The following is a 13,432-nucleotide window of genomic DNA, read 5'->3' on the forward strand; positions in this document are numbered from 1 at the left end:
GAGTAGATCGACTCAGAATGTCGAGACGATCAAGAATATTTATACTTTATGGGGTCTTAGACAAATATTTTGGGGTGTTACAAACGGAATGACTAGATTAGTATACCCCCATCCTATGGTGGTGGGTATTAAAAGAAAATCTAAGTTATTAATTCCGTGCTGCTTACAAAATCCTTTATTGTTTTCCATTCCACGTCCTAAAGTTGGTTCCTGTCTGGTATTGTTTCCCCACCTGAATACCGGTTAGGTGGGAAAGCCATGCAATAATATCAGAAATGTTCCAACGCCTTATCATCTTCCTCACTTGCCCTACACATAACTTGCTGCACCGCTTTTGCTTAAGTAAGTTCGTAGTCTTATGTGCCTCATTATGATACCGAAATCTACACTGACCACAATCTTAATTCCATTCAGTAATAGCCTGGTCTTCTAACGATCCGGATCTCCCCATAGGATTTTCAGCGTCCTACCGATTGTTTCGCTTCGTCGACCACGCACTCGGACTGTATCGACCCGCATTAGTCCTCTGGCCTTCAATGCCAAACTTCTGCTCTTTCATTCCCCCTTACTCCGCTATGAGCCAGCACCCAAACAATGCGGATTGTGCCATCCTCTCCTCTCCTTCTTATACTCTAAGATTGTTCGTGACCTTAGCGTCTTGGTTGTCATTACACTGATTGCCAGTTTACTGTCCGCAAAGATGTTCACACTCGACGTCCTCGCGTGAACTCCACACCACCTCACGCATCCGTGATCGTCCAGATATCTGGCTGCAGGATTGTTGTCGTTGTTGTAACGACATTTTCATGTGGAGGTAGCGATCCTCGTCAAGCTCCTGTAGGTGAACAAGCTCGTTCCGGTCCAAAGCACCGATCGCCTCATTAACTGGGTGGGCATTCGTTCTATAAAGACGCCAATAACTCGCCTTGCCACCTCAAGCATCATAGGCACTCAGTATTTGTGCACGAGCCGGTGACACCCGACCTCTCGCTGAGACTCTCCGCCCGAAACCACTGATTGTCCGCGACTGCCGTTGCAGCTACTCCGTATGGAGCATTCCACTAACCGCAACCTGTGGACACGCCCGGTAGATCGCAGCTATGCTTCTCGTAATAGCAAAGAACAGCATAAAGATCGGACCTCAAAGATCCCGTGCCGGGTGCAGGATCGTATTATCCTCTAACTTTGATCCATTAGTATAGCATGAACTCCCTGATGGCAACACCAGAGTTCCGTCAATCCAAGACTGTGCCTTTAGATTGTCTAATCTACTCTACTCTACTCTACTCTACTCCACTCTACTCTACTCTACTCTACTCTACTCTACTCTACTCTACTCTACTCTACTCTACTCTACTCTACTCTACTCTACTCTACTCTACTCTACTCTACTCTACTCTACTCTACTCTACTCTACTCTACTCTACTCTACTCTACTCTACTCTACTCTACTCTACTCTACTCTACTCTACTCTACTCTACTCTACTCTACTCTACTCTACTCTACTCTACTCTACTCTACTCTACTCTACTCTACTCTACTCTACTCTACTCTACTCTACTCTACTCTACTCTACTCTACTCTACTCTACTCTACTCTACTCTACTCTACTCTACTCTACTCTACTCTACTCTACTCTACTCTACTCTACTCTACTCTACTCTACTCTACTCTACTCTACTCTACTCTACTCTACTCTACTCTACTCTACTCTACTCTACTCTACTCTACTCTACTCTACTCTACTCTACTCTACTCTACTCTACTCTACTCTACTCTACTCTACTCTACTCTACTCTACTCTACTCTACTCTACTCTACTCTACTCTACTCTACTCTACTCTACTCTACTCTACTCTACTCTACTCTACTCTACTCTACTCTACTCTACTCTACTCTACTCTACTCTACTCTACTCTACTCTACTCTACTCTACTCTACTCTACTCTACTCTACTCTACTCTACTCTACTCTACTCTACTCTACTCTACTCTACTCTACTCTACTCTACTCTACTCTACTCTACTCTACTCTACTCTACTCTACTCTACTCTACTCTACTCTACTCTACTCTACTCTACTCTACTCTACTCTACTCTACTCTACTCTACTCTACTCTACTCTACTCTACTCTACTCTACTCTACTCTACTCTACTCTACTCTACTCTACTCTACTCTACTCTACTCTACTCTACTCTACTCTACTCTACTCTACTCTACTCTACTCTACTCTACTCTACTCTACTCTACTCTACTCTACTCTACTCTACTCTACTCTACTCTACTCTACTCTACTCTACTCTACTCTACTCTACTCTACTCTACTCTACTCTACTCTACTCTACTCTACTCTACTCTACTCTACTCTACTCTACTCTACTCTACTCTACTCTACTCTACTCTACTCTACTCTACTCTACTCTACTCTACTCTACTCTACTCTACTCTACTCTACTCTACTCTACTCTACTCTACTCTACTCTACTCTACTCTACTCTACTCTACTCTACTCTACTCTACTCTACTCTACTCTACTCTACTCTACTCTACTCTACTCTACTCTACTCTACTCTACTCTACTCTACTCTACTCTACTCTACTCTACTCTACTCTACTCTACTCTACTCTACTCTACTCTACTCTACTCTACTCTACTCTACTCTACTCTACTCTACTCTACTCTACTCTACTCTACTCTACTCTACTCTACTCTACTCTACTCTACTCTACTCTACTCTACTCTACTCTACTCTACTCTACTCTACTCTACTCTACTCTACTCTACTCTACTCTACTCTACTCTACTCTACTCTACTCTACTCTACTCTACTCTACTCTACTCTACTCTACTCTACTCTACTCTACTCTACTCTACTCTACTCTACTCTACTCTACTCTACTCTACTCTACTCTACTCTACTCTACTCTACTCTACTCTACTCTACTCTACTCTACTCTACTCTACTCTACTCTACTCTACTCTACTCTACTCTACTCTACTCTACTCTACTCTACTCTACTCTACTCTACTCTACTCTACTCTACTCTACTCTACTCTACTCTACTCTACTCTACTCTACTCTACTCTACTCTACTCTACTCTACTCTACTCTACTCTACTCTACTCTACTCTACTCTACTCTACTCTACTCTACTCTACTCTACTCTACTCTACTCTACTCTACTCTACTCTACTCTACTCTACTCTACTCTACTCTACTCTACTCTACTCTACTCTACTCTACTCTACTCTACTCTACTCTACTCTACTCTACTCTACTCTACTCTACTCTACTCTACTCTACTCTACTCTACTCTACTCTACTCTACTCTACTCTACTCTACTCTACTCTACTCTACTCTACTCTACTCTACTCTACTCTACTCTACTCTACTCTACTCTACTCTACTCTACTCTACTCTACTCTACTCTACTCTACTCTACTCTACTCTACTCTACTCTACTCTACTCTACTCTACTCTACTCTACTCTACTCTACTCTACTCTACTCTACTCTACTCTACTCTACTCTACTCTACTCTACTCTACTCTACTCTACTCTACTCTACTCTACTCTACTCTACTCTACTCTACTCTACTCTACTCTACTCTACTCTACTCTACTCTACTCTACTCTACTCTACTCTACTCTACTCTACTCTACTCTACTCTACTCTACTCTACTCTACTCTACTCTACTCTACTCTACTCTACTCTACTCTACTCTACTCTACTCTACTCTACTCTACTCTACTCTACTCTACTCTACTCTACTCTACTCTACTCTACTCTACTCTACTCTACTCTACTCTACTCTACTCTACTCTACTCTACTCTACTCTACTCTACTCTACTCTACTCTACTCTACTCTACTCTACTCTACTCTACTCTACTCGACTCGACTCGACTCTACTCTACTCTACTCTACTCTACTCGACTCGACTCGACTCTACTCTACTCTACTCTACTCGACTCTACTCGACTCTACTCGACTCTACTCGACTCTACTCTACTCTACTCTACTCTACTCTACTCTACTCTACTCTACTCTACTCTACTCTACTCTACTCTACTCTACTCTACTCTACTCTACTCTACTCTACTCTACTCTACTCTACTCTACTCTACTCTTCTCTACTCTACTCTACTCTACTCTACTCTACTCTACTCGTCTTGTGCATCGTTTGGAAGTTGTGATTATGGTTTTGAACGCTTTGACGACGGCAACCGCCCATTGCTGCCCGAATGTCCCGAGTTCAAACTACGCTCTGCCTCAGCCGATTTTTTTTATTTTGAATGTGTTAATGAGATTTTACTTGTTCTTGTAATTATTGTTTATGGTCCAAAGATAAAGGTCTTCACCTTTTGCAATAGTAAACATTGCCGATTTTTGTAATTAAAACAAAAAGACAACAAAAATATTTAGCTAAACTAGCCACCACATTGATTGTTGTTTATCTCTCAGACCTCTTCATGGGCAGCGAAAGGGAATCTCTTTGTAGCCCGGAAATTACCATTAAAGTTTCAAGCAAAGACAAAAGCCACATTGTGGTCGTTTATGGTTCCATTAAGGCTCAACTCTCGAAAGGTCGACGACGACGTTATTATTTTTAATTTATTAAAATGAAAAGTGAATTTCATAATTCTAATGAAAAGAATAAAAGAAAGACCTTAGCGCCCCACCAACAACCAATGTCCGTCCTTCCGGTCGGTTTATTACTTCCTTAATTACAGTTTGAGAGTTTGTTTGGTTTGTATAAGTGTGCGTGTGTGTGTGTGTGTTTGTGTTTCTGCTCATCTCTAGCGTTGTTCGCATTTTCTTTAGTTAACCGCATTTGCCTTATGAAAAGTACCGGCCAACATTTTCCTCGTTCTTATTTTAAGTGCTAATAATTTTTCTTGTTTATTCACCAAGTAAATATGCAAAATGTTGTTAAGGCAACCGAGAGCGAGAGAGTGAGAGAGGTAAAGAAGAGGAACCTTGTTTTCAGCATACTATCTGGAGCTTATTAACAACGAAGGTCTGTCTGTGTGACTACCCACCAGCCAACCGAATTTCTTTCTTAGTCGTTCCTCACCCAGTTGAAAGAACATAATCGTCAACATGCAAATTTATGTTCTACAAATTCAATTACCCCCACTTCATAAAATTACACTTCATAAGATTACATTGTGTATGTTTGTCCGTGTCATTCATTAAGTACTTTGAATCTTTAAAAAATTCTTAACCTTTGAATGGGTTAATAAATGAACTTAAATTATTTATGGTCTAGTTACTTAAGATACTTAGATAGTGTAGGGCATATTGGATGCTGAATAACTTTTCTTATTTATTGAATTAAATGAAGGACAGCGAACTTTCCGCTAGGCACACCAAAGCCTGTACAACTCTCGCAAACATTATTGGGATCATGCTCTGAAATAATTGTTTTCCATTATAATAAGTATTAAGTTATAGTCCCATTCGGACCATAAATAAATTCTGAAGATTTTAGAAGTCATTGTGTAATATTTCAGTTCATTCGAATAAGAATTGCTCAAAATCGAGAGATAGGTTTATATGGGAGCTGTATCAAGCTATTGATCGATTCAAACTATATTAGACACACATGTTGATGGTCATGAGAGAAGGCGTTGTACAAAATTTGTGCCAAATGGTATGAGAATTGCACCCTCCAGCGGCTCAAGAAGTCAAGATCCCATATCGGTTTATATGCTATTTAGCTATTAGGTTGCCCAAAAAGTATTTGCAGATTTTTCGGTCGGCCAAATGAAGTTGATGATGACCAAATCAAAGCATTAATCGAATTGGATCGTCATGTAACTGAGCGTGAGATAGGAGAGAAGTTAAATATACCAAAATCAACCGTTCATTATCACATAAAAAGTCTTGGACTGGTGAAAAAGCTTGATATTTGGGTACCACATGTATTGAAAGAAATTCATTTAACAAACCGAATCAACGCTTGTGATATGCACCTTAAACGCAATGAATTCGATCCGTTTTTAAAACGAATCATAACTGGAGATGAAAAATGGATTGTTTACAACAACGTTAGTCGAAAACGATCATGGTCAAAGCATGGTGAACCAGCTCAAACCACTTCAAAGGCTGATATCCACCAAAAGAAGATTATGCTGTCTGTTTGGTGGGATTGGAAGGGTGTGGTATATTTTGAGCTGCTTCCAAGGAACCAAACGATTAATTCGGATGTTTACTGTCAACAATTGGACAAATTGAATACAGCCATCAAGGAGAAGCGACCAGGACAACGCTAGACCGCACACATCTTTGGTCACTCGCCAAAAACTGAGTGAGCTTGGCTGGGAACTTTTGATGCATCCACCATATAGCTCTGACCTTGCACCATCAGACTACCATTTATTTCGATCTTTGCAGAACTCCTTAAATAGTAAAACTTTCGGCAATGATAAGGCTATAAAATCGCACTTGGTTCAGTTTTTTGCAGATAAAAGCCAGAAGTTCTATGAGCGTGGAATACTAAATTTGCCAGGAAGATGGCAAAAGGTTATCGAACAAAATGGCAATTATTATTTGATTAAAGTTCATTCTAAGTTCTATTAAAAACGCATTTACTTTCTTTTAAAAAATCCGCATTTACTTTTTGGACAACCAATACTTTATGGGGTCTTAGACGCATATTTCGAGGAGTAACAAACAGAACGACGAAATTAGTATACCCCCATCCTATGGTGGAGTGTAAAAAAATGGTATGCAGCCATATAAAAACTTCTCCCCAAAAAGTTGCCGCACTGAGGTACGCCGTTCGGACTTGGCAATAGAAAGGAGGCCACTTATCGTTGAGCTTAAACTCGAATCGGAGTGCACTCATTGATATGTGAGAGTTTGCCCCTGTTCCTTAATGGAATGTTGATGGGCAAATTTGCATTTTGCCTTTAAAAGTAAAATCAGTAAGGAAGGGCAAGGAAGGTGCCCAATGTATAATACTCTACACCTTCCCTATAAGTACGATGTGGGAGCTACATCCAATTCTAGCCATTTTTGATGGACCTGGTCGAACAAAAATATGTTCAAACTGTATGACTACGGTTGAAAAATGACAACATTATTGCAAATTATCCAAAATCTGACGAACATATATATGGGAGCTATAACTAGTACTAAATCGATCCATATGAAATTCGCCAGTAATGTCGAGAGTCATTAGAAAATCCTTCCTGCCAAATATATATATATATCTGACGAACATATATATGGGAGCTATAACTAGTACTAAATCGATCCATATGAAATTCGCCAGTAATGTCGAGAGTCATTAGAAAATCCTTCCTGCCAAATTTCGAGAGAATCGGATAACAAATGACAATTTTATTGCATTATTACTGCTAATCGGACGAACATATATATGGGAGCTATATCCAAATCTGAATCGATTTTTATGTAATGTCGGGATTCATAAGAAAATCCTTCCTCCCAAATTTCGAGAAAATCGGTTAACAAATGACCATTTTATTGCAGTTTTGCTGCAAATCGGACGAACATATATATGGAAGCTATATCCAAATCTGAACCGATTTTTTCGAATTTCTATAGGCTTCGTCTCTGGGCCGAAAAACATGACCATAACAAATTTGAAGACGATCGGATGATAATTGCGACCTGTAGTTGGTACACAAATTAACATGGACAAACGGACAGACTGACAGACTGACAGACTGACAGACTGACAGACTGACAGACAGACAGACAGACAGACAGACAGACAGACAGACAGACAGACAGACAGACAGACTGACTGACTGACAGACTGACAGACTGACAGACTGACAGACTGACAGACTGACAGACTGACAGACTGACAGACTGACAGACAGACTGACTGACAGACTGTCAGACAGACAGACATACTGACAGACTGACAGACTAACAGACAGACTGACTGACAGACTGACAGACTGACAGACTGACGGACTGACAGACAGACAGACTGACAGACTGACTGACAGACATACTGACGGACAGACTGACAGACTTTCAGACAGACAGACTGACAGACTGACAGACTGACAGACAGACAGACAGACAGACTGACAGACTGACAGACTGACAGACTGACAGACTGACAGACTGACAGACAGACAGACAGACAGACAGACAGACAGACAGACTGACAGACTGACAGACTGACAGACTGAAAGACAGACAGTTTGACAGACAGACAGACTGACTGACAGACAGACAGACAGACTGACAGACAGACCGACTGACAGACTGACAGACCGACAGACAGACAGACAGACAGACAGACAGACTGACAGACTGACAGACTGACAGACTGACAGAAAGACAGACTGACAGACTGACAGACAGACTGACAGACAGACAGACTCACTGACAGACAGACTGACTGACTGACAGACAGTCTGACAGACAGACAGACTGACGGACAGACTGACAGACAGACGGACATAACTAAATCGAATCAGAAAGTGATTCTGAGTCGATCGGTATACTTATCAATGGGTCTATCTCTCTTCCTTTTGGGTGTTACAAACTAATACAATAAGTTATAATACCCTGTACCACAGTAATGGTGTAGGGTATAAATATGGACACCATTTTGCATTATTTGCTAATTATAAGAATTTGTATAGAATTTCATGTTTTGTGCATGTACCATCTTCATTTAAGGATATTCGTCTTTATCACCCACAACAAAACACAAATGTGAAGACCTTTAGAATGATGCTAACCCCATTGTCGTTCTTTGTATGCTGATGGTGTGTTAACAAATTATAATGATTTACCTCCTGCAGGTATGCCATTGTCCTAAATGTGGGAGTGAGTTTGATGTTTGAGTTCCTTATAATGTTTATGACCTCTTTGAATTAAAAAAACATAAAAAATAATATCATAAAGTCTGCATGAAGCTGCTGCCGTTTTCTATTCAATATGCATATGTTGAAGGATATAAAAAAAAACACACACACATATACACATGCAACACACACTCGGAGTTATGCAAAAGTCATATGATGGGAATATTTTAAAATGTTGATATTTATTTTTATAACAGACCAGACCACTACAGTGTCGCAAGGGTATTATAGCATGTGGGAGCTCTTTGGCTACATCACAAGGAGCTAAAACTTAAAAATGTAGGGCATTATGTAGTCATATTTGACTTACTTTATTCTTCACCTTCATGATTTTATGTGAGGGTATAGAAAAACAGTACCCTGTGGCATATGTATGTGTGAGAACTCATAAAAACTGAATAAAACACAGGATAATAATCATCATCCCTTAAGTATCTTAATCGACAACAACATACCATAATAACCATCACCACCAGTGCCGGCTGTCGCTATCACCGGTAGCAACATCCTCGTTATCGTTTAGTAGAACGAAATTAGATTTACAACAGAAGCAGCAGTAGCAGCATCAAAATCGGCAGGACATTAATGCGATACCCAACTCTGTTCTGCCCATCTCGCTGCTGCTGCCCTATTACTTGGATTTCAAAACAGATTCTTTTTCTATACGGCTCATCCATTGATGTCAGAGATCTTCTTTTATCCATGGTCCTGCGGGGCAGGTTAGATGGGTGGTAGTGGTGATAAGTGAGGTGTGGTGTGTTGTGTTATGGGGTGGGGTGAAGCGCAGAACGACAGCAATTATATTTCTACCTTTCTGGTGTTTATATCATTAAAAACAACATCTCCGGTGTCGGATGATGGAAATTTTCCAGAGATACTATAAAATATATGTGGCTTTTTTTCTCCAGCTCGTTGCTTAGTATATGTGTGTGTCTGTGTCGTAGAGAGAGAGAGAGAGAGATGCTTGGCCAAGTGTTGAATAGCAGGCAAATCGTAATTCACCATTTAATACTGCAAATGATTTATGTTGCCAACTTTCGCCTAGATATACTACTGTTGTCAAGGTCTGCCATAAGCATGCAGAACTAATTTTGTTTTTTTTTTTTTTTTCAATTTATCCATGGAATTTGTTTTGCTCGAAATTGTTTCAAGGATATAATGTCATGGAAATTGTTATTTTGTTGGGATACTATTCCGATTTAATTTTAAGCATTAACAATTAAGTCTTTGGGATTGTATAACTTTGATTTCAAGGGGGAGGGTCATTGTTAGGGGAATTGTAAAATAACGGGCGCTACTTATTTTTAGGGAAAATATGCAATTAAATAAAATAAATAATCCTAAAAAGGGACCATAAAGACTCTACGCCAAAAAAGGACCAGATGGAATTGAACTTGGTCCAAAACATCTTTCTTTGTTTCAAAACATAATTTTTATACCCTCCACCATAGAATGGGGGTATACTAATTTCGTCATTCCGTTTGCAACACATCGAAATATCCATTGCCGATCTATCCATGTCCGTCCGTCTGTCTGTATTAACGCTACAGTCTTAAAAATAGAGACACTGAGCTGAAACTGTGCACAGATTCTTTTTTTTGTCCATAAGCAGGTTAAGTTCGAAGATGGGCCATATCGGTCTATATATTGATAAAGCTCCCATATTACACCGATTCGCCGATTTAAGGTCTTTGGTCCATAAATTCCACATTTATTATCCGATTTTGCTGAAATTTGGAATGGTGAGTTGTGTTAGGCCCTTCGACATATTTCTTCAATTTCGCCCAGATCGGTCCAGAGTTGGATATAGCTGCCATATAGACCGATCTCTCGATTTAAGGTCATGCGCCCATAAAAGGGGCATTTATTGTTCGATTTTGCTGAAATTTGAGACAGTGAGTCGTGTTAGACCCTTCTACATATATCTTCAATTTGGCCCAGATTAGTATAGATTTGGATATAGCTGCCATATAGACCGATCTATCGATTTAAGGTCATGCGCCCATAAAAGGGGCATTTATTGTCCGATTTTGCTGAAATTTGGGACAGTGAGTCGAGTTAGGCCCTTCGACATATTTCTTCAATTTGGCCCAGATCAGTATAGAGTTGGTTATAGCTGCCATATAGACCGATCTATCGATTTAGGGTCTTAGGCCCATTAAAGACACATTTATTATCCGATTTTGCTTAAAGTTGCAACAGAGAGTTATGTTAGGCCCTTCGACATATATCTTCAATTTCGCCCAGATCGGTCCAGAGTTGGATATAGCTGCCATATAGACCGATCTCTCGATTTAAGGTCATGTGCCCATAAAAGGGGCATTTATTATCCGATTTTGCTGAAATTTGGGACAGTGAGTTATGTTAGGTCCTTCGACATATTTCTTCAATTTGGCCCAGATTGGTATATAGTTGGATATAGCTGCCATATAGACCGATCTATCGATTTAAGGTCTTGCGCCCATAAAAGGGGTCATTTATTAACCGATTTTGCTGAAATTTGGGACAGTGAGTTGTGTTCGATATCCTTCTTTAGTTTAGCCGATATCGATCCAGATTTGGATATACCTATCATATAGACCGATCCGCCGTTTTGGGGTCTTAGGCCCATAAAAGTGCTATCTGCCGTTTAAGGGTCTTGAGCCCATAAAAGCTGCATTTATAACCCGATTTCGCTGAAACTAGAAAAAGTGAGTTGATTAAAGGCTGCTGATATCCGACTCAAATATAGTTCAGTTCGGTCCATATTCAGATATAGCTGACATATAGATCGATCTGCCGAATGAGGGTCTTCAGCTCATAAAAGCCGCAATTATTGTATTACCGATATCCAACCCAAATATGGTTCACATCGGTCTTTATTCAGATATAGCTGCCATGGAGAACTATCTGCCGGTTAAGGGTCTTGAGTCCATAAAAGCTGCATTTATAACCCGATTTAGCTGAAACTTGAAACAGTGATTTCAGTAAAGCCTCCCGATATCAGACTCAAATATGGTTCAGATCGGTCTATATTCAGATATAGCTCCATATAGACTGATCTGCCGCTTAAGGGTCTTGAGCCCATAAAACTGCATTTATAATCCAATTTCGCCGAAACTTGAAACAGTTTATTAGCCGATTTTGCTGGAGTTTTACACAGTGACTTGTATTAAGCCTACCGTCATCCGATCAGCACATGGTTCAGATCAGCCTATATTAGAATATAGTTCCATATAGATCGATCTTCCAATTTAGGGTCTTAATCCCATAAATGCTGATTTGTTGCCTGATTGTGATATCCAAAGTTCGGCACGGTCGAACTTAACATATTTTTAATTGTTTTTATAACCACCCCCAAAGGATGAGGGTATACTAACCTAGTCATTCCGTTTGTAACACCTCGAAATAATGATCTGGGACCCCATAAAATATATATATTCTGGATCGTCTCGACATTCTGATTCAATCTAGCCATGTCTGTCCGTCCGTCTGTCGAAATCACGATAACGGTTGGACGCGTGAAGCTAGCCTCTTGAAATTTTGCACAGATACTTTGCATTAATGTAGGTCCTTGGGGATTACAAATGGGTCTTATCGGTTCAGATTTGGATATAGCTGCCATATAACCGATCTCCCCATTTGACTTCTTAAGCCCCTGGAAGCTGCAATTTATGTCCGATTTGGCTGAAATGTTGCACGTAGTGTTCTGTTAAAACCTCCAACAGCTGTGTTAAGTACGGTCCGAATCGGTCTATAACCTGATATAGCTTTCATATAAACCGATCTCCCGATTTCATTGCTTGAGCCCCTGGAAGCCTCAATTTTTATCCGATTTGGTTGAAATTTTGCATATAGTGTTCTGTTATGACTTCCAACAACTGAGTTATGTATGGTCTAAATCGGTGTATAACCTGATATAGCTCCCATATAAACCCATCCCCCGATTTGACTTCTTGAGCCCCTAGAAGCCTTAATTTTCGGTTCCTAGAAGTATGTGGAATAAAAATATGCCCATCAACTAAATTTATTTTGTATAAATTTTTAACAGAATCCATGCCATGGGCCCAATCTTGGGAACCCACCACGTTCCCAAAAATTATTTTTTAGTAACTCTTCTATAATACTAACAATTTTTTTTTCTTTAAAATTAATAAAAAATTATTTTTTAGTAACTCTTCTATAATACTAACAATTTTTTTTTTTTCTTTATTACAGGTATGTGTGTTGAGTGTGATAACCTGATAATGTCGTTGGACGACATTGGTAAGTACCATGGTATTTAAAATGTTTATTTAACTATTTCTTATTTATGAACATCTTGACTCATAAAAATACTACAATTAAATAATTGTAGAAAATCCTTTTTACATGTATGTAACCATATTATGGTCTTCTGTTTTCCCAGATTTTTCGACCAAATACTCCTGCCAACTTTTTTTATTTAAAAGTACTAAGCATTTCAAAGACCATCTACACGGAAACCAAACGCATATCCATGACTTTAAATTGATTTTAATTGAATTTTTTCATTCTCAACTTCTATTTGTTTAACATCCCTCCTTTCCTTTCAAGCAGGGAATCTTT

The 13,432-nt window shown here is 39.5% G+C and overlaps 1 protein-coding gene across 1 annotated transcript in view; it reads left to right on the top strand.

Annotated features, from left to right (window-relative positions):
* The window catches only part of LOC106084864 (uncharacterized), a 776,497-nt gene that overhangs the window by 625,934 nt on the left and 137,131 nt on the right, over positions 1-13,432 (top strand). Inside the window, exon 5 of the mRNA XM_059363995.1 lies at positions 13,064-13,111. Coding sequence (XP_059219978.1) covers positions 13,064-13,111 — 48 coding nt within the window. The remainder of the gene's footprint in view (positions 1-13,063; positions 13,112-13,432) is intronic.

Source organism: Stomoxys calcitrans, chromosome 2 (genome assembly GCF_963082655.1).
Source record: "Stomoxys calcitrans chromosome 2, idStoCalc2.1, whole genome shotgun sequence".
NCBI lineage: Eukaryota > Metazoa > Arthropoda > Insecta > Diptera > Muscidae > Stomoxys > Stomoxys calcitrans.